The sequence below is a fragment of the Lissotriton vulgaris genome, chromosome 6, assembly GCF_964263255.1.
Source record: "Lissotriton vulgaris chromosome 6, aLisVul1.2, whole genome shotgun sequence".
Lineage (NCBI taxonomy): Eukaryota > Metazoa > Chordata > Amphibia > Caudata > Salamandridae > Lissotriton > Lissotriton vulgaris.
Window position 1 is genome coordinate 483,357,021 of NC_141694.1, and position 20,107 is coordinate 483,377,127.

The 20,107-nt window shown below is 41.6% G+C and overlaps 1 protein-coding gene across 2 annotated transcripts in view; it reads left to right on the forward strand.

Moving 5' to 3' along the window:
- FAM135A (family with sequence similarity 135 member A) overlaps positions 1 to 20,107 on the forward strand; it is a 1,101,526-nt gene that overhangs the window by 746,841 nt on the left and 334,578 nt on the right. For both annotated transcript variants that reach the window (XM_086926467.1, XM_086926468.1), the window contains one exon: positions 543 to 703. In XM_086926467.1, coding sequence (XP_086782593.1) covers positions 543 to 703 — 161 coding nt within the window. The remainder of the gene's footprint in view (positions 1 to 542; positions 704 to 20,107) is intronic.

The window sequence follows — 20,107 nt, forward strand, 5'->3', positions numbered from 1 at the left end:
AATGGCATGCATAAATGTGGACCTAACTACCATACGTAACTTTCAACAAAAATGCTTCAATGCAGCTAAACCCTCTATCAATCTCTTGGTCCAAAAATGGGAATGTTGATAGTAAATGAAACCTGTTCCGCAGTAGTTGGGAAGGGAGTTTGGCTAGATGTAGGAATTTTAAAGAGGACAACATTTTTATAGCAAAGGTTTTATGAATTGTCAGTGTTTAGACAGTAGATGTTTTTGGGTCTAGGCTTTTTTCACATGGAACTCACGGTTGGAGCCCCTGCCATTGCTTACCATTTATGTTTGAATCCACTCTTCCATTGCGTATACGAAAGTGTAGTCTCCTAAAACTTAGTTATAAATTAGTTGCCATCTCCTGGAAATGGAACTATGATATCTTTAATCAAAATATGTAAGGCATATAAGAGAATTACCATTCTTTGAGAGGGTGCACATTTTTGTCAACCAACGTAAAATATTTAGGGCCCACTTTAGAAGTATGGTTTAAAACAGTGCAATTTTACTGTATTCATATTTATTTCCAGTTTTCTCCAGGCTAAAGAGGAGCTGAAACAGCTGAAACTCCCTGGATTTTTGTACAGTGATGTTCCTCAGTTGGCTTCTACAATTCCTTATTTCAGCATGGAGGAGGACGAAGGCTTGGAAGATGGAATACACCTCATCATCTGCGTCCATGGCCTGGATGGTACATGTGGCACACTTCATATATTAATTCTGTACTAAGCAAAATCCTTGTTTATGATATTTGAATCAACAGCAGATGTAAATTGGCAGGTTGTGCATGTTAGTACGGCTCACTGGCATACCGTTTTACCCAAGTCAGCCTGTTTTACCTACAATGATGTCCCTTGTTTTGAGTTTAAGCTACTTAGCTCATTGTGTTTAAGGCATATAAACTGTAAATCTTAGTGTGCAGTATTGTTAGGACATTGCAAAATCGAAGTTTGATATAAGTTTAATGACAAACGAAAATTAGATGAAAATCAGTTTGAAGGGATGGGGTGAGGATTTCCCGGAAGTCTGACGATAAAGGAGATGAATGGAAATCAGGGACAAACATTATGGAGGGATAAGGAGAATGGTCAAGAGTCAATAATGTCTTGGAGAGATAGGGCAGAAAGTAATGAGAGGAAGAGTCAGAGAAGAGCTGGGAATAGTTGACAAGGATAAGGTGGGGCAAGGGAGACAAAGCAGGATGCATTAAAAGCATAACGACAGTAACTGCTTAGTAGACAGGACCAGCAAGAGATGGTAGTGGCTGAGAGGACATGAAGGGTAATGGAACAAGAAGCATGGTGAGAGAAGAGCCAAGGAGAGTAGACAAAAACAGAATGAAATGGTTCAATAGTTGAAGGTTGGTCGGAATCTCATTGGTGCATGCATTTCTTTTGTGGTGCGCCACTCAGAGTGTAGAAGCTGTGCTAAGATCAGAGTGTCTGGGAAAGGTGTAGATAAGAGTGGACATATAATGGAGAGGGATATAGCCCAAAGGATTAAAGATAAAACTGAAGAAGCAGCAGCAAGAGAGGACATGGAAAAGAGATGGTTGAAGAGAGAGTATCTAATAGCCATTAGAGAAACCAAATGAAGTCAATCAAGATATGTTATTATTTCAGCTAAACGTTATACAGTTTTTACAGATTTTGAAAACATTTATATACATACATTGCTTAAAACATTAACAAGCTTAAGATCTAAATCAGAAATTATTGATGGGAAGAAAGCGTTAGAAATATTTCCTGCAGCAGATCCCTGGCCAAAGGTAATCAAAATAGGCTTCAAACGTAACCCTCACTTACTTAGAAGGTACATAAAAGCCCTCACTGTCATGGAGCAATGTTAGCTCTCATTTTAGTTTCCAGTATCATTCCTTGAGTATAATAGATAGTAAGCATTTATTAATGTGTGATTTGTCTCTATCTCCCCAAATTCAATCCACTTCAATAAATTCTCCATAATAGGTAAGTAAAGGCAGTTCCTAAAATTCTCCACAGCAGTAAGTTCCAAGTGCAAATTCGCTGTATAGGTCTGCTTCTGTAAACTCTTCTAAATTGTGATTTCATTAGTGTTATGTTCTGTCTTATTTCAGGTTCGACTTCTTTAAAAATCCCTGTGCCAATTTCAGGTATGTGGAATTCACATAACCTGATGCCCAGGACATATTCTTTGGGGTCAAAGGCAACACGTTTTTATGTTATTTTTTACTCTTGACAAGCAGACCTAATTGTCTGTAACACAAACCCTTTGGCTGCTTGTCTACAGTCCCACAATATGATTGTAGGAAAAAGGTCTCTCTGCTGGCATCCAAGTGTTAATGCACAGCCTTAACTCTGCTTGCATCACTGTGTACAGTAGGTCCAATATAAAAAAAAGTTCATAATTTTGCAAAAATGTACAACTTGTAACCATAGAAAATCTGGTTATTGATTGATAGGGGTGATAACCCTATTCATGAAACACCCTCAATCCTTGTCAGGGTGAACCACAAAAGCCACTAAATTAACCTGTGCTTAACCCTCTGATAGCTTGTCACAAAAGCAGTCAGGCTTAACTTAGAGGCAGTGTGTAAAGTATTTTTGCAGCACTCAAACAGTAATAAAGTGAAAACACAATAGAAGAAAAGTCCCAAACCAATTTAGAACAATAATGTAAATTCCAATTAATACAATAAGCCTAGAAAAATAAAAATGTAATCAGTAGAACTGGATATATCTAATTTTAATGTTTTCAGTAGAAACCGTGCCTAAAATCACAAAGTGCCACTTGTGGTCAACTGGTCTGGAAAATAGTCCTCAGATCAGGCCAACCAGGTTGGTGCACTGCCTGGACACAGGGATGAGGTTAGTCCTGCTAAAAAAGTAACTTTCTCAAAGTCCTGTGCAAAGATTTCCTTTCACTGTGGAGGAGGTTGGATGTTGCTGTAGCATAAAGAGCAGGCTTGACATCGCAGACAGTCGTTGCTGTAGCGTGAAGTTTTGTTCTGGTATTGCAGACGGTCTTTGCTGGAGCTTGGCGATGGCAGTCACAGCGGATTGTCATTGCTGTAGCGCGAAATGTAAATCTCGTATTGCCAGTCAGGATTCCACCTTTTCCTGTAGAGTGTACTATGATGCCAGCCAAGGGTCCAGAAGCTAGGTAGGCGCCTCTTGGTGATCAGGGAATCACTCAAGGCCTGCATCGCTCAGGTAGTTTAAGGTTCAGTTGCAGCAGGTCAGGTGGGCAGTTGCAGGGAGGACTCTAAAGTTTGTTGTGTCACTGTCACCGAGAACACTAGATCACCCAACTGGCCAATGGAGTCACACTGGTTAGCCTGGGAGGAAGGGAAAAGGTCCAGTTTTCCTTGTCCATGATCGGGCAGGTCTCAAACAGCAGGACAGTCCTTCGGGTGACAAGGCAGGCCTCAAGCAGCAGAGCAGTCCTGTGGAGAAGGCGGCAGTCCTTCCTCTTGTAATTTTTGCTGGTCTAGCAGTGTAATGAAGAGTGGCACTGAAGGTCCAATATTTATACCTGGTGCTAGCCTTGAATTGGGGATTCCCTATACAATGCCTACATCTAGTTCTAGAAACTTCTCCCCTGTCAAGGCTTCAAGAAGTCTGAGGTAACAAGACTAGAGTCAGGTTCCTTTATGTGTGCTGGAGGCAAGCCCATTTAACTGTAAGCAGAGCAGGGAACAGCTGTGCCCTGAACCATCCTGGCAAGATGGCCCATCCTTCCATCACTTAGTACCTTTTTGTCTTATTGTCTGAAAGCCTAACAGCTAATGCTATTCACAGTCATGTGACCGAGGACACTGGCATCTGGCACCAAAGGTTTTGTTTAAGAAATACCTAACTTTCTAAAATTTAAATTTTCAGAATTGTGACTTAAAATCCGACATTACCATTAAAGGGGATTTTAAATGACAATTTATGTGAGTCCAAACATGACATTTCTTCCTGCTCCCAATCACGTATTAGCAATTTTTAAATGCAGCAAAGTAACCCAAATGTTATCCAGTGGGCAAGATAGTTTTTTACTACCAGGACGTTTCAAACTTAAAAACAAGTTCTACATTTTAAATATAATGCACAATGCTGTATGGGCTTTTAGAGCCTACTGTTGTAGTATAATGCATGAAGATACGTGATAAATAGCTTGAAGTTAGATTTATTAACTTGAAGAAAGATCCCCAAACGATGTTCTTGCCAGAAACAGCTGGGCCAACTGTCCATGATGCCACTAGGGTGACATCATGCTAGAATGTCCAGTGCATCACAGAGATGTACCATTCCAGCCAGCATCTCTGTAGAATATAACACATCTCCCCACCTTGCAGTAAAACAATACTAAAAACAGATAAGTGACGAAATAAAACATACTATAATATGTGTAAAGATGAGGATAATAATGAACAAAAGAAAATTGGTAAAGTACATGAGAAATACAAGAAAGCTCAAGAAACATAGTCACTCAGATACGCTGGAACTCTTCTTTCTCCAGCCCCCCTCAATACACAAGATGGACCACCAGACCCATCGCCATCCCTTGCAACCATACCATCTTCATCAGACCCAGTGGCCTCATCCAAGGACGAAGGAACAGCATGCTGTCCTCTTGAAAATTCAGCATCAGTCATCAACATCCATGGAGAACAATCCTCGCAATCAGACCTATGCTCTAAATTTTCTACATGTTTGCAATCTCGCCTTTGATATAATACCACCGCCTCAAATTCCATGTTTGTCCATTTGTCAATTTGACCCAATTACCTCCCATAGACTTAACCTTGAACGGTCCTTTGAATTTGTTTAAGAAGTTGCTCTGGCCGCTAGGTTTTACTTTGACCCAATCTCCCACATCAATGAAGCGTCTGTTCTCTCCTCTCAACTTGCCACTATATATGCCTCCCACAACGGGTTTCACACGCATCCATAAGCGTCGCCAAATTGTTGTAGTACAATGCATGAAGACACGTGATAAATAGCTTGAAGTTATATTTATTAACTTGAAGAAAGATTCCCAAATGATGTTCTTGCCAGACACAGCTGGGCCTACTGTCAATGATGCCACTAGGGTGACATCATGCTAGAATGTCCAGTGCATCACAGAGAAGTACCATTCCAGCCAGCATCTCAGTAGAATATAACACCTACCCTTTGGAGAGAATGTATTAAGAAGGAAGGTTTAGGCAGGACACATGGTTTATTTTGCCAGATCGAATTGGCAGTTTAAAACTGCACTACAGTATTCAATGGCAATTCTGAGGTTTTTTTTGAAATTCTACTGTAGTGGGTGGCACAATGAGTGCTGCAGGCCCACTAGTGGCATTTACTTTTAAGGCCCCGAGTGCATGTAGTGCCATATAGTAGGTACTTATAAGTAAATCAAAAGTGCCATTCAGATGTAAGACAATTTTATCCTGTTTCAGTGAGAGAGAGCACAAGCACTCAAACGGACATAGTAGTAAAGTGCACAGATTCCTAATGCCAATAAAAGCAATTCCAGAAACCAGCAGGGGGGGGAGGCAAGAAATCTGGGGTTGACCCTGCTGATGTTGCCGAGTCCAACAGTGACTATTTATAATGTTCTCAGAATACTGTTTAATTACATGCAAATATATGCAGAACAACGAAAGCAGAATCAGTGATTGGTTGGAAAACAAATTACCCAAATAATATTTGCGATTTGTAAAAGAATAGGGAGTTACAAACAGGTTTGCAAAGCTGTTGTGCAATGTTCAAAGGACAACTTTACATACCATAGTTTTTAAAAAAAGTGTTCGATGCATACCAGCTTTTGGCCGAATAATAACAGGGAATCAGCGTAAAACAATTAAAGGCAACATTATAGGCCACTAGTGAAAAAACAGGTGCTCCAATTTTAAAGCCCATTCATTCATTCAATAACTTTTATTCGATTACAATTTTTATAATCATAAAAAGTACATATTTAAAAAACAAATCAAACATTTCATCATATACATAAAAAGGAAAAAGAAGAACTTTTAGAGGTGCTTGAGAGAGAACTTGTTGCTTAGGTACTTCAGTTCAGTTTGTGAGTTTTTGACGGATTATAATGGAGGCCTTTAAGAACATTGCCACAAATTTGGCTACATGCGGAGAGTTCAGACATTGCAAAAACAAGAATGCAGAGTAGCACTGTCTATGACCAGCAGATCGAAGGAGTGGATGTATCCAAGATTTGCGAGGAATTTTGTAGTATTTACAGAAAAAAATAATATGGGTTGTTGTTTGTTGAGATGTACCATCACATGGACAGTTCATGAGCAAACGGGACCAGTTGTGAGTTTCAGGAAAGGAAACCAGACGAAAAAAGGTATTGAAGCGGAATCTTGTTAGTAAAAATTTTTCCTGGTTTGACAGAAAAAACGGCAAGTAGGGTTGCATACCTTTAAGGGGTTGTATTGCGCAGATCTGGGTATTGGAAAGTTTCATGATCTCCGACTGATTTCGCAACTCTCTCAGGTGGGTCAAGCACATCGATTTTAGCTGTTGCCTGGAAATGTCTTCAACAGTAGGGGGATCGTCGAAATAGGATTTACGGCCAAGTTCGTTAAAAAAGTTCCGTACATAGACCAACCAAGGGATCTTATGCCAGTTTGTTAAAGCTAAACAGTCTGTGATCAAAGATCGTGTCAAGTGGCATTCGGGTTTGGACCATATTCGTTGCCACAATAAAATAGGTTGGGAACGGATAGTATCTACTATGTAGTCCATGCCAAGCTCGGTATGGGAAGCAAAGTTCGGGGCGCTTTGCGGGAGGGCCAGCAGATATTTGATGAAGATATTCTCAGTTATTTGTAGATGATCAATATGGCCATGCCCCCACACGCCTGCTCCATAGGTAGCCACGCTGTGGTATTTCGTGTAGTTAACTTTCAGAAGCTCTGGTGGAGCAGGTTTCCCCAGCTTTCTCGAGAAAGACATCAGGGCCGATGTTGCGCGCCGAAAAAGAAGATTTCTGGTAATCGTAGCTTGACGCCAATTCAGAGCGTCATCCACAAGAATTCCCAGGTAGGGGTACACAGATGTTCTTTCCAACTTTGTATTATCCACCAGTATTGGTTTACGATTTTTAACCCTGGGGCCAATATGCATAGTAAAGGTCTTTTTTATGTTAATTTTCAGGCCTAGTGAGTCCATAAAAGTACTATATTTGTTGGTTTGCTTCTAGAGTTGATTTAGTGTGCGGGCCAGAATGACAGAATCGTCTGCATATAGCAGTGTTGGTATTTGTCGGTGGTTTATCTGGGGTAGGTCCTGGCTCCCTTCCAGCATAGCCTGCTCTAGTCCATTGGTGTAAAGGTTGAACAGGAAGGGAGCCAGTACACAACCCTGTCTGACTCCTTTTGTTATTGGAAATGAGAGGGACAGCTCACCGTTAGTACCGAATCTGACTCGCCCGGAAGCATTGGAATATAGTTCGCGAAGGAAAGCTATTAAGGGAGGATCCACTCCAAGATCACTGAGAATTTTCCAGAGTTTACCATGTTGGACACAGTCAAATGCCGCACTCAGGTCGACATAGACGAGGAAGATGTTACCTCCTTTGGCGCCAACATATTTCCCAGTCAGAAGTGCAAGGTTCAGGGCCTGATCCACGGTCCCGAGCCCCTTCTGGAAACCGTATTGCAGGTCAGTCATGATGTTGTTTTCCCGGGCCCAGGATTGCAATCGGTCCAGGAGCACTCGACCTGCAATTTTGCCCATGGAGTCCAGAAGGGAGATTGGCCTATAGCATGCTGGGTCGTTGCGGTCACCTTTTTTAAAGATGGGCAGTAGGATTGACGTAGACCAGGATCGAAAAAGTCCATCCGATGTTACTGCTGCCAAGACCTGTGTAATTATCGGTGACCAGAGTTCTATGTTGTGTAGAAAAATGTCCATTGGAACTCCGTCAGGACCCGGAGCCTTTCCTGATTTTGATGCCTTAATTGCTTTAGCAACTTCACTATGAAGGAAATGAATATTTATCGGGTAGATGTTGTTCTCCGATGTATAGGATTCACTTGGATCTGTTCCTTTTTCTGTGGCACTTTGTGAGGATGGGCCAAAGATTTTAGAAAAATGCGTGACCCAGTCATCTTCTGTAACTGCTACGTCCAGATGTTGTCCTTTTGCATTGTCGGCCAGAAAAGGGGATCTTAGGACTTGCCAAAATAGGGCACTATCCTTTCTTTGGGAACTGTCATGGAGTTGTGACCATAGGTCTTTCTTGATTTCTTTTTTACGTTCCTTTCTGGCTAGGTTATAAAGTTTTCTTAGGTTGGAGATTTCCAATTGGTTTCTTGTGGGTCTATGTAGGGCTTCTTTTAAATTCGAAAGAGCTTTACGGCAAGCTGAATCGAACCATCTCGTGGTAGGGGCCTTCATGTTCTTTACCTTGACAAAGAGTTCTTTTCCGATTGCTTCCAGGATGTTTTTAAAGTTATTAGTAATTGACCGGGGTGTAGTGTCTGGAGATAGACATTCTAGTATCCAGGGCTTAGATTTTTCCAGGATTTTCTCTGTTACTGCCACCGGGTCAATCTTGGCCCATTTGACTGTGTAGCCATTCAATTTGTTCATGGCTAATGAGTTTTGATTTAAAAGACTCGTTTTTACAGGATGTACTTTAGTCAATTTTGGAGTGATTCTTACGCTAATTGGATAATGATCGCTCGTGACGTTTGTCCCGGTTTCAAAGTTAGTTAGTTGTCCCTTGAGTGAGTGGGAGGACAGTATATAGTCTATGATAGTTGAAAATCCTCTTCCGTGAAAAGTGGGGGAAAAGTCCTTCTGTGGCTCTACTATCTCATTTGCAAAGTCCAGATCTAAAGAAAATAGAATTTCGTTTAACTTGCTTCCACAGGTCGAATGAGCAAAATGAGGCATAGGAGTACCAAGTTCGTTGTGCAATCCACAGTTGCCATTCTTGTGGTTGGGACAGAGTGGAAGATTAAAATCACCGCCCCATAATAGATGTACTGTATTGGAATTGGATTCAATTAACAGGGATAATAGGAAAGTGGCAATCTCCGCTAGGATTGTCAAACAGTCTGTTGTAGTTAAGATGTTGTAATAGTTGGTAAGTATATAAGTAGAGTCATTAGAGAACTTTATTTGGATGATTTGATATGATGGGAACTCTTTTAGCATTTTGATGGATAAAAAGGGAAGAGTGTTAGCGACGTAGATCACGAGACCTCCCTTAGGCCTTCCCAGGGCTCCCTGTACTGCTGGAGTGAAAAAAGTTTTATATCCCGTTAAATGATTTGCAGTGGTGGACCATGTTTCCTGGAAACATAATACTTGGTGTTTCCTTACTGTTTCGGACCATGATTCTAACGTTAATTTAGAAAGCAATCCTGCAACATTCCAGTACATTATAGAGAGGTTCAGTTTATTGGGGACAGGAGGTAGTTGTGTAACAGGGGGTTCACTTGGAAGACTCTCTATTGGGGTCGGAGGAGGGTTAGTTGTGTCTCTCAGATCAATTGATTGGTGAAAGGTTAGATCTATGCTGTCCGTAGGGATGGCCAAAATTTTGGTTTTGGGCATCAATCCGTTAGGCATAATAGGGTAGCTATCTACAGTAGTCTCAGGGTAGGAATTGATAGTAGTCGGGGAAATTTGTTGTGGTTGGCTTTCGGGTTTGGGGGGTAATAACTGCGGTCTGAGGTTCGATGGAGAGGGCATGCTGTGGGCTTGGGCATTCTTACTCTTGAGTTTTTGGGATCTTAACGGTCAATCGACCATCTCAAGACAGTTGTAACGGTTTCTTGTTGGGATACCCTGCCAGCCCTCCAGTGGATGATAGGGTCTACCTTGCCAAGGCTGCTTGTGCCATTCTCTAGTTCTATCTCTATTTCCACGACCGTAGCTAAATCCCACATGTTTCCATTGGTCTTCTTGGGGATGCTGCCAATTCGGGATAGAGGTATATTGATAAGTGTTCAGTGGAGGGTAGAAAAAAGAAAGGTGTTGGACATCTATTCCGCCTTTCTTCTCCAAAGAGGGCCATGAACAGATGTGGTCCACGGTAGATGGATCCCTGCAAGTTACTATAATGCAGTCTCCGTGGATCGACTTGGGTTCGTCCCCTATCCATATTACTCTGCGGACAGTGGAAATCCCTCCAGAGTGGTATGGTTCTAGTGGTCTATTTATGCTTAGCCACTGCATAACCTTGTTTTTAAGTGACCAGGCAGTTTCTGTCATGCCTTCCGTTAATTCGGGTACACCTGTGAGAATGATTGTATATGGGGTTGCCTCTGGTGGGAGATGGACTGGGCGCCTAAATCTTAATGCCTTTTTGGATGTCAGCGGAGGTTGTTTCACTGTTGATTTAGGGGAAGTGGGTGCCCGTTTGTTTATTGAATGGTTTATGGTTACGTTATCTGGTAGTTTCCCAGTTTTACCTGTTTTTTCCAGGCCAGTAATAGAGGCGTGTTGGGGGAGCTCCGTATTGGATTTGGTCTTTTGTGCACTAGGCGTTAAAGCTTGCCGGGTTTGTACTTGAGAGGTGGATTTTGGTTTTTTGGAAGGTGGAATAATCGGGACAGGTTGTTTGGTTGCTACAGCTGATTGTTGCTGATGAGATACTTTTGGGGGATGAGTGGTATTTTGTGTCCCTTGCTTGGGTGATCGTCTGTTATTTCTGCTGGGATGTGTTTGTGATAGAATTGCTAATTGGGCTTCCAGATTTCTTATACTAATTTGTATAGGTTTGAGCTGTTGTGAAAGTAGGTCTTTGATTAAGGTAAGTAATTGCGATGAAGTTTTACAAGTTTTACAGGGGTTATCTGTGTCCTCAATGAAGATAGGAAGTGGTAAAAGGTTGTTTTCTACTGGGGTAGTTATCATTGATTGCCCGGGTTGTGTTAACTGTTTAGAACGATCCCTCCCAGGTTCCCTCTCTGGACCCATAAAAGGAACAGGAACTGCTGTATTTGCAGATGGGTGGGAGTTAGCTTGTTTGGGGATGGCCCCTTCCCTTATACCTCGAAGGTATTTATCTATAGTTGTTTCTAGACTTTGGCAGGCTTCTAGGTCCGGGGTAGCCTCTAGACCATCGGATAATAGTGATTCTGATTGTGTTACAGATAAATCAACTAAACATGGCACTGTATTGATGTCGACAATGGTCACAGGTAGGGCCGGGGAACAGGTAGATAAAGTTTGCTGAATGGGGGAAGCTGCAGATGCTAAAGGGCCCAGAGACGATCGTTTGGCTTTCATAAGATTGAGAGACAAACTTTTAGCGTTCATAAGGTCAAGTGACACTCTGTGCTCCAGAAGAGATATGCTATGGTCAATTACCTCGGTGGTCCTTGAGATAAATTGATCTATTGGGCCGGTGATTTGGGCTAATGCCTGCGCGTTTTTAGTTTTACTTCTGGTTCTTCCAGGCATAGTGGACATAAAGAAAATCCCGTATGCAAAATGGGGGACGAACTGAGGTTAAGAGTCAAGGGGGGTAGCCCGGTCCGGTCTCTATCGGGCACTAACGGGCAACAACGGGCCCGCCCTTGACCCGGGCTTCGCCCGGGCTACAACCCGCGCGCGTCCCGCGGTGCGCGTTACTGGGCTTGCTTATGAGCTGATTGAGCGCGAGGAGGCGTAGCACTGGGAGTGGGCGCGGCTCACGCAGGAAGAGGACCCAGCTGTAGGTGTTGAATGCTGGTTCTCGCAGTCCCGGGTGCCGCGCCTCTCGCCTCCACTGCGGCCAAAGCTGGTCTTTTCCTCGCTGGAAACAGAAGGGCAGCAGACAGTCTTTGAAGCTACTCCTGTAGCAGAAAGCAGGACACACGGTCAGAAAACCTCTTAGCGAGCTGCTCCCGCGTAGCGGGGGCCGCGAGAGGTAAATAGTGTTTCACTGGAGGCGTGGCACTGGGAGGGGGCGCGGCTCACGCGGGAAGAGGACCCAGCTGTAGGTGTTGAATGCTGGTCCTCGCAGTCCCGGGTGCCGCGCCTCTCGCCTCCACTGCGGCCAAAGCTGGTCTTTTCCTCGCTGGAAACAGAAGGGCAGCAGACAGTCTTTGAAGCTACTCCTGTAGCAGAAAGCAGGACACACGGTCAGAAAACCTCTTAGCGAACGGCACCAATTTTAAAGCCACTAAATTGCAACTATAATTATAAGCTTTCACAATGGTTGAACGTTTAAGACTTTTTGGAATTCGTAATCATAAATTTTGTTTTTGTTTCAATTTCCTAGTTGGCAGTATGACTAGAACCCATAAAATAAGTGGTACATTTATATTTCAGTTAAACATAATAACATCGCACTAGTACATCGGTTCTTCACCTATTGATTTCTGTAAACCTCCATTTTTTTTTTTTACTAGAACTCAGGGACCCCTCCGTAATCATTATTGGAATCCGGAAACCCCACAGAATTATTGTTTTTGGAATGCAGGGACACCCCACTAAGTCATTCCTAGAGGTAGAGGACCCCGGTCTAAGCATTTTTGATTATTTAAACAGCAAAAGCATTCACAAAACATACAAAAACTGCATTCATCAAATCAATACACAAATGATGAAATGTTATATTTAATTCACAAAGAAATGAAAAATCTCAATTTTAATTTTGATATGAATGTTGGAGCTTTTCTAAATTGAATTGAGGCCAATCATCGTCCGTACTATATTCCATTTGATGCGTTTGCACTACTCCCATTAATCAGTCTGAGATTACTAACTTAATTTTCAGCCTCCAATTTCAAATTCCTTCACGTTTACAGAACATTTTAAAATTGTAAGTTGTATGTTTTGCTTATTCATGTAAACTTAATTAGTCTATTAATATTATTTAGTTTTCTAAGCACTTTCAGACCGGTTGGAGATTATCCAGTGGTCCCCACATGTTCAGCCCAAGGGCATTCTGTAAACTCTGTTTGATTTAGAGATTCTTCTCTTCACCCTTTGAAGAGTAACATATTTAATAATTAACTGTTATATTCCATATATTGGCTTTGTAGTTTGTCTAATTGGGTTATAAAATATAATTATTCGGATGGGAAGCAATGTGCCCATGAATTTGGTAACATTGTTGAGCACATGTATATATATTTTTTGATTTTGCAAATTGTTATGTTATTGCCACTAGTTTAGTGCATCCAACTTTGTTATAACTCTGTAGCACGTTTTCATCAGAACTCCCTTTTGCTTTGAATTTGATGAACCATTGTTTGAGGGTGTCTCTGGAGAATTGGTTGTATGTAGTTAGTAGTTAAGGTTTTTCGTTTCAAACTGCTTTGTGTGAGCTTATGTTAAAGTTAAGTGAATTCGACATAGGCAACTGTTGTGTTTTCCTTGTGTAGGTGTGCCTTAACACGTACACTCATGATGGTCTGAACATTCCGTCTCAGAAATGTTGTTTAACTGTGACCTTTTGTTGGTGAGATTGGAACACATTTGCCTCCCAAATATGGGTTACCAGAGGTGTGTTAGATACCTATGGTCAAGGATGCTATAAAGCATTGATTGTGGGTTATGTAACAGTTTTAGGTGATGAACACAATGTGATTAAAGATTATTCTCCAAAAGCCAATTTGCTTTGCATCTTTGTGCAATATTGGAAGATGCTTCAAGACGTTGATTAGGCGGTCTTGTAAAATAGAGACAGACAGCATTGTGTTTAAACAATAAATTTAAACACCATAGCACCAGGGACTCACTTGATAGGCTATTCTAGAAGGTACTAAAGAGGGGAGGAATGCAGGTAACCACCTGCATTCCTCCCCTCTTTACCCTTATTCCTTTGTAGGTCCTGTGCACTTCCGCTTCTGTGACTGTTCGATTAAACTAAATCCTGTCCCTGCTGACTTAAGCTCCCCAATGTTCATCTCCTTCCCCCATATTGATACACATTGTGGCAAATTGCATTTCTAATTAACATTAGATCGCAACCTTCAACTTCATTGTCACGCATACCCAGATACCATGTTTCTGACAGAAGCTTTCCTTGAAAATACTGCTTTGTCAGTTTCTGTGCGCTATTCGCTTGCTTAACAAAACCGGACCCTCTGTCTTGGTGGGGGCCTGACAATAACCCATATATGACTTCTCTTGATCTGAATACTGCCCTTTTTTCTCTCTTTCGCTCTAACTTCTCCATCATGCATGATCAGAATTTACATTACGAAAACTACTCAGGCCAGCTCCATCGTAGAAAACCTCATGACACTTGATGTCATAACTTGCACTTTCCTTTACTCACTTGGCGGTCATACTCTGGACTTGGTCTTTTCTAATCTGAAGACATTGGTGATTAAACTGTATTTTATTTGACACGGTCTGACCACCATGTCATGCCTTTCTAAATACTGTTCCCTCACTCTATTAAAAAGAACACAGTAATTCCTAAACATTTCTGATTTTCTGCGCTTGATCAAAAAATGTGAACTGGGCACTTAGGTAAAGCCTTAGCCTGTGATTCCCTTTACCTTCAGTGATGGCATCACAACTAAGGCAACCATCTTCAATAAATGGATCACCTCTCTACTCGATTCCATTCATCCGCTTCTAATAATCTCAACAATATAAATTGTCAATTCAAAAAGCTGGAGTGACAAGTGAGATCCAATTATGACAAATCAGCTAAAGATACCTTTAGGTAAGTCATTCATTTGTAATTATTAGAAAGGCATATCTATAGCCTGGGGTTTCCAACCTCAAAGTGAACACTGACACTGACATTCACTCTTCAAGATGGAGTTTTTTTAATGTTTGAAATACCTTCCATAATCCTGACTCACTAGGCCAAAAAAGTAACTCCCACACCTAAACAGTGTGAAAATGTAGCGCACTTTATTTTTACAACAGAACTGCCGGTACTTATTAGCAGTTTGCAGCTCACCCTTCCTCTGACACTCTTTTGTGCTCTCTTCCGGCGTCATGCTTAACTGAATTTTCACAGGTGTAAGTAAATGATACTTTGACCCTAATCAATTGTTGCAAGCGAAGGTCATCTTGGGGTACTTGTCATTGAGTACTTTCATCTAATCACATAATTGCCAATCTGATCAAGTCCTCTTTCTCTAAAGCATCCTTGCCAGACTTGTAGAATTGGTCTTGGTTGTACCCTTACTTAAGAAGACAAGGCTGGAGCTCATAGTTCTGGGTAACTCTTTCCCCAATTCCTTTATTCCCTTATAATATTTTTTATCTTGAGTCTAAAGGTCTACTTGATGGCTTGCAGGCTGGTTTCAGGCTTGACCACAGCACTGCCTTGTCAGTAGTTTCAGAACATCATAGGACCATCTTAGACCATGGTGGCACAGTCATCCTCATTCTTTTTGAACATCTGAATTTGTAAAAAAGCAAACACCTGGCTGCGCTAATTTTTGGTTGCTGGGTCTCTAATCTATTTTCCCACCACATTATAGTTCCTCTGCCTCTTCAACTCTGTACTGAGTCCCACAGGGATCATCATTAGGTCCCCTATTGTTCAATGTAACATGGTCCTCTTGCGGATACTGGTCCGATCGTTTCGTTTTTATATTCTATCTAATGCCGATGATACACAGCTTATACTTTCGATCTGCATTTCCATTCTGGAGACCCAAGAGAAGTTTGGCTCTCGCATAGCGGCTGTAGTAAAATGTTTGAAGTCCAGCTGTTTGCAGCTCTATAGTGAGGAAAACAGAAGTATTGGCAAGTACAGAACGTCCTGGTCACAGCTGTTATGGCCTGCTGACCAGTGCCAACACTGGCCCTATCTTCTTGTGCTAGAAATATTGATATCCATTTTGATTAGAGCTTATTTTTAGCTAAGTATTCTCTGTTTCGACCTATAGCATTGTCCTATTGAGAGTGCTTAGGAGCATCCTCCCTTTCTTACCTGTGTTGTTCCGCAAGATAGTTGCCTAAACAGTCATCAAAGCCAGACTGGACTGCAAGAATTCCTTTTACTTCAGCCTTCCTGCCTATCTGATGCGGAGATTAAGTTATTAAAATCACAGCTGTACGGCTAATCCTTAATTTACCTTGGAACATCCCTTCTCAGGCCACTTAGTATGTGCCTTCTAACGAGTTGTATACAAATCTCTTTCCTTAGTCTTTAGAATATTGCTTTAGCAGAATACCATCATATGTCCAGTCTCTTTTTGTGTCTTAATTTGAGCCAGAATTGGGGGGAGGTGTTCTTTGCACTCTGACTGCCGCACAGTGGAAATCTCGCTCTCCTGAACTCGTTCTATTAGTTGAGAAAAAAGCTCAAGCCCTGGCTTTTAAGTCTTACCTATTAACCTTTTATTTACATTACGGCAGATAAGCCAGGACTGCTAATCACCGCCAGGACACCCTTACTAAGACTTGACCATGTCAGTGTCCTCTTCTCTGGCATGGAAAGCGACTATACTCATCAATATTGAGAGGATAGAGAGTACTATGATACCCACGCCAGGGTCTGATTTGAGCCACCAATGCACAATGATTGTGGGTGACTGCCAGTGGATCCCCTATTGTTTGTAGTTTCAAAGGACCACTGGACCATTTTGTATATATCTCACATTATTCCTAAATAGTTTTGAGCTCAACTTTAAGCAGATTGTTATCAAACAGGGGTTGACCCAGTGTAGTCGAAGGACCTGGGTATTCGATAGTATAGAGAACAGTTGGTCCTCGACATATATTTAGCATATAAAACAATTATTGCATTCGGTTAAGTTAATTTTCCTCAAACCCAGATTGAATCTGTATTGTTGGTTCAATAGGTAATACTAGCCCACATTGACAAGATATCATACAGTAAGCACCAACAAACATTAGAATTGGAAAAAGTCCAATCAAATTGGCATGTTTAATGTACAATACAACAAAGTTTCGAATTCAACGTATCTTTATACATATATTTACATTCATAATAAACCAAGATATATTTCTACAATAAAAGAGAAACGTGCACAGAGAAAGATCAAAGTATGTGCTCAAGTGAATGATCAAGAGGATCAGAGAAACATAGTGTAGGTTATTTATATACAAGAAATTGAGCCTGCCCTGGAAAACGCTTGTAAAAAATGTACTTCTTTTTTACTAGCTTGTATGCTCTATGCAGTTCGGTAGTCCTTAATTTGCACAGTTGGCAAGGGGATTTGGAAATGGGGCAGGGGGCAGGGGTTAGTAGGTGCAGGCTCACACAGGGAATTGTCGTCGACGTTTCGACCCAACCAAAAAACGGGTGGTTCAAGTCCTCAACAACGGGTCTTCATCAGGACGGGATTTTGGGCGGGGGGGGAAGGTACAAAATTCTTTCAGAGTGCACGTAGGTTAAAAACCATTGTCATTGGTCACCTGTAATGATAAATGAAAAATGGGGCTAAGTATCACTAAATCATATCAAATGAGTCATTGTGTGAGGGTCATGGAATTGCACTCACCCTTTTGTGGTGCATCAACATCAGTGCGACGTTTTGTCCGCACTCGGAAATTAGTAGTTCACAGGTTATTACTGTAAATAAAGAGAAAGGTAGCCATTAGTGCTCCTCTGGTTATTCCCATGTGAGTTACTTTACACAGAAGGGAAGACTTTTCATCAATTGTTTTGAACTGAAGTCTCACTTAAAAGTTATAACACCTCTTGTTTATCGCATCATTCTCTCAGGATTCCAACATTAGGTGGAAGAAAAACCACTATAGCGTGTAGTTAATTGTTGCTTATGGCTTAGTACAGCCAATTAGATTGTTGGCTATGTATACAGTCCAAGTGTAAAAAACGGATAAGTCTGAGGTATCTATACAAACTCATAGTCAAGACTCATATACATTAGTACTCGCCCACCGCGTTAGTTCGGGGATGTTTTCCAAAGAGTTGGAAATCAAATGCTAAGAAAGAGCGAGAAACGTCTCTGTTAGGAGCCGAAACTATGGATACATACAATGATACTATTACAGTTGAGGGTTCGAATTGAACCTACCCAAATTTTCTGTATCCAGCACGGAAAGATTAATCCTCTGACTGAACGTGTCGCACGGCTTGCCAGTTCCACTTCGCATTATGGAATGCAGAAGCATACCACCGCGACGTAGCTACCCTAGTTACTAGGCAACCGACGTGAGTACGTCATCTGCAGGCCAATCATGCGTAGCGTCCGGGGGGTTGCTAGGAGACCAAGCGTGTCTCCCTGTTAAACAAAGATATGCGCACAGAGGCGACGCGCAGTACTTTGTATCGGGACCTTTTAATAGTGTGGTATTATTGTTTGAAAACAGGACGAGTGTGGAGTGATGGTCATACTGCTCGCAAGCATATCCTGGTTGAATTACGCTATAAATGCACATCCCAACGCGATCCCTCCAGTAAGCGACAGTCGAAGGGATGATAGACAGAGAAACAAAGGCAATGTGACTTGTAAGACATCTCGGCAAGCCCACCAGGATTATGCATTAAAGGATTATTTGTGTACATGCGGAAAACATTAGCATTACATATATCACAAATAGATAGACTTATGATTACATTATTTGATCAATACGCAGCAAGGTATTTCACAGGTTACACATAAAAAGAAAACTCAGGTTACACATAAAAAAGAAAACTCAGCCATTATAGAGTGTTGCCATCTGTCTCGTTATTTCCTCATATTCATTGAGCCCCTTGTTTACAGTATCGAAAGTGTGCATCCATTTGCATTCCCGTACACTTAGACAATTAGCAAAATTGCCTCCTCTTACATTGACCGTAACCTTCTCCAATACCCACCATTTTAAACTTTCAGGTGAGTGACCAAATTTCAAAAAATGTTCCACCAGTGGGGCTCCTTGTACTTTACAGCGAATCCTACTACAATGCTGTAGGATTCTAGTTTTTACTTTTTGTATCGTTTGTCCTATGTACCAAAAGTCACAAGGGCACGCAATTACATATATGACTCCGGTCGTATTGCAGTTGGTATGCTGTTTCATGATATGCGTGTAGTTATTATGAGTACACACCTTCAGTTCTTCTGTTAATTGGCATGCTTTGCATGAACCACATTTATGGTGGCCTAATTTTAGTCAGTTTTAATCTAGTTTTTATAATCTATTTATATTGTTGACAGTTGACCGTAAAAGATCGACGCGTTTCGAACTCCCGAAATTTACAGGGTTCTCCTCAGGATCAGTGGGTCAACATACCTTAGAACTCCTATGTAGGATGTCTCTCGGGACTGGTGTGAGTGGTTGTTATGTGGACACTGTAACACAAAGGGTACAAAGACAAATGACATGCTGTTCCCTCTGACCTTTAAGACTCCCAACTAGGGCCATATGGAAAAATTTGCACTCACCTCACAAGCTCTAAAAGTCGCTTGGAGTGTCTGTAAAAACGGTGAATAACACTGTGGTTGGTAAAGATGCCTAAAACGTGCTTAGGAAATTAAACGCTATACTGAATAAAACTAAGGTCACCTACCCGATGTGGGCGTTGATATTGCTTCACCGGGAACGCTTTCGAACTTGGCGTCTGTTTCAGTAAACGATCGGGTGCCTCGGGCTGCAGCAAATGCACGGTGCCCTATAACAAACGTCCGTAAATTAAAAACGCGTTCCATTCCATTCTTTTGTTTATCCAGTATCCAAGGCCATAGTTGAGTCTTACCGGCTTCGAAAAAAGCCTAGTTTATGATCGTACACTTACTTGTCAGGCACTCACAGTGTAGCGCAAACGCGATGTATCCAGTCGGTCCTTCCGCTCGAGTCTGTTTCTGGTCATGTGACCTGGTGTGTATTTAAAGGGGAAATGCTCGCATTCGAGATGTGGAACGGTTTATCCATACTAAATAAAACACGAGAGCGAGTGTGATAAATATTGCATGATCCTATGTCCGGAGGTCTTAAAAACAAAAAAACCTTTATGTACAAAGGGATGTGAATCTAGGTGGATAAACTCGCAGGCAGGCAGTTGCGATGTTTAGCAGAGGCAAAGGCATTGTGGTCACAGTAGTGAATCTTCTCCCAGTTTATTAAATGGGTCAGGAAAAATTCTTTCATAGTGTGGCAATTGGCTGTAAAAAGACGCAGGGAGGACGCGGAAAAGCATCATTTACAGGGAGAGCAATATAGGAGTTCTTACTCAGGGATTTCCTTTAAAAATTTCTGAAATTTCATTTAGTCCTGTGGTGGCA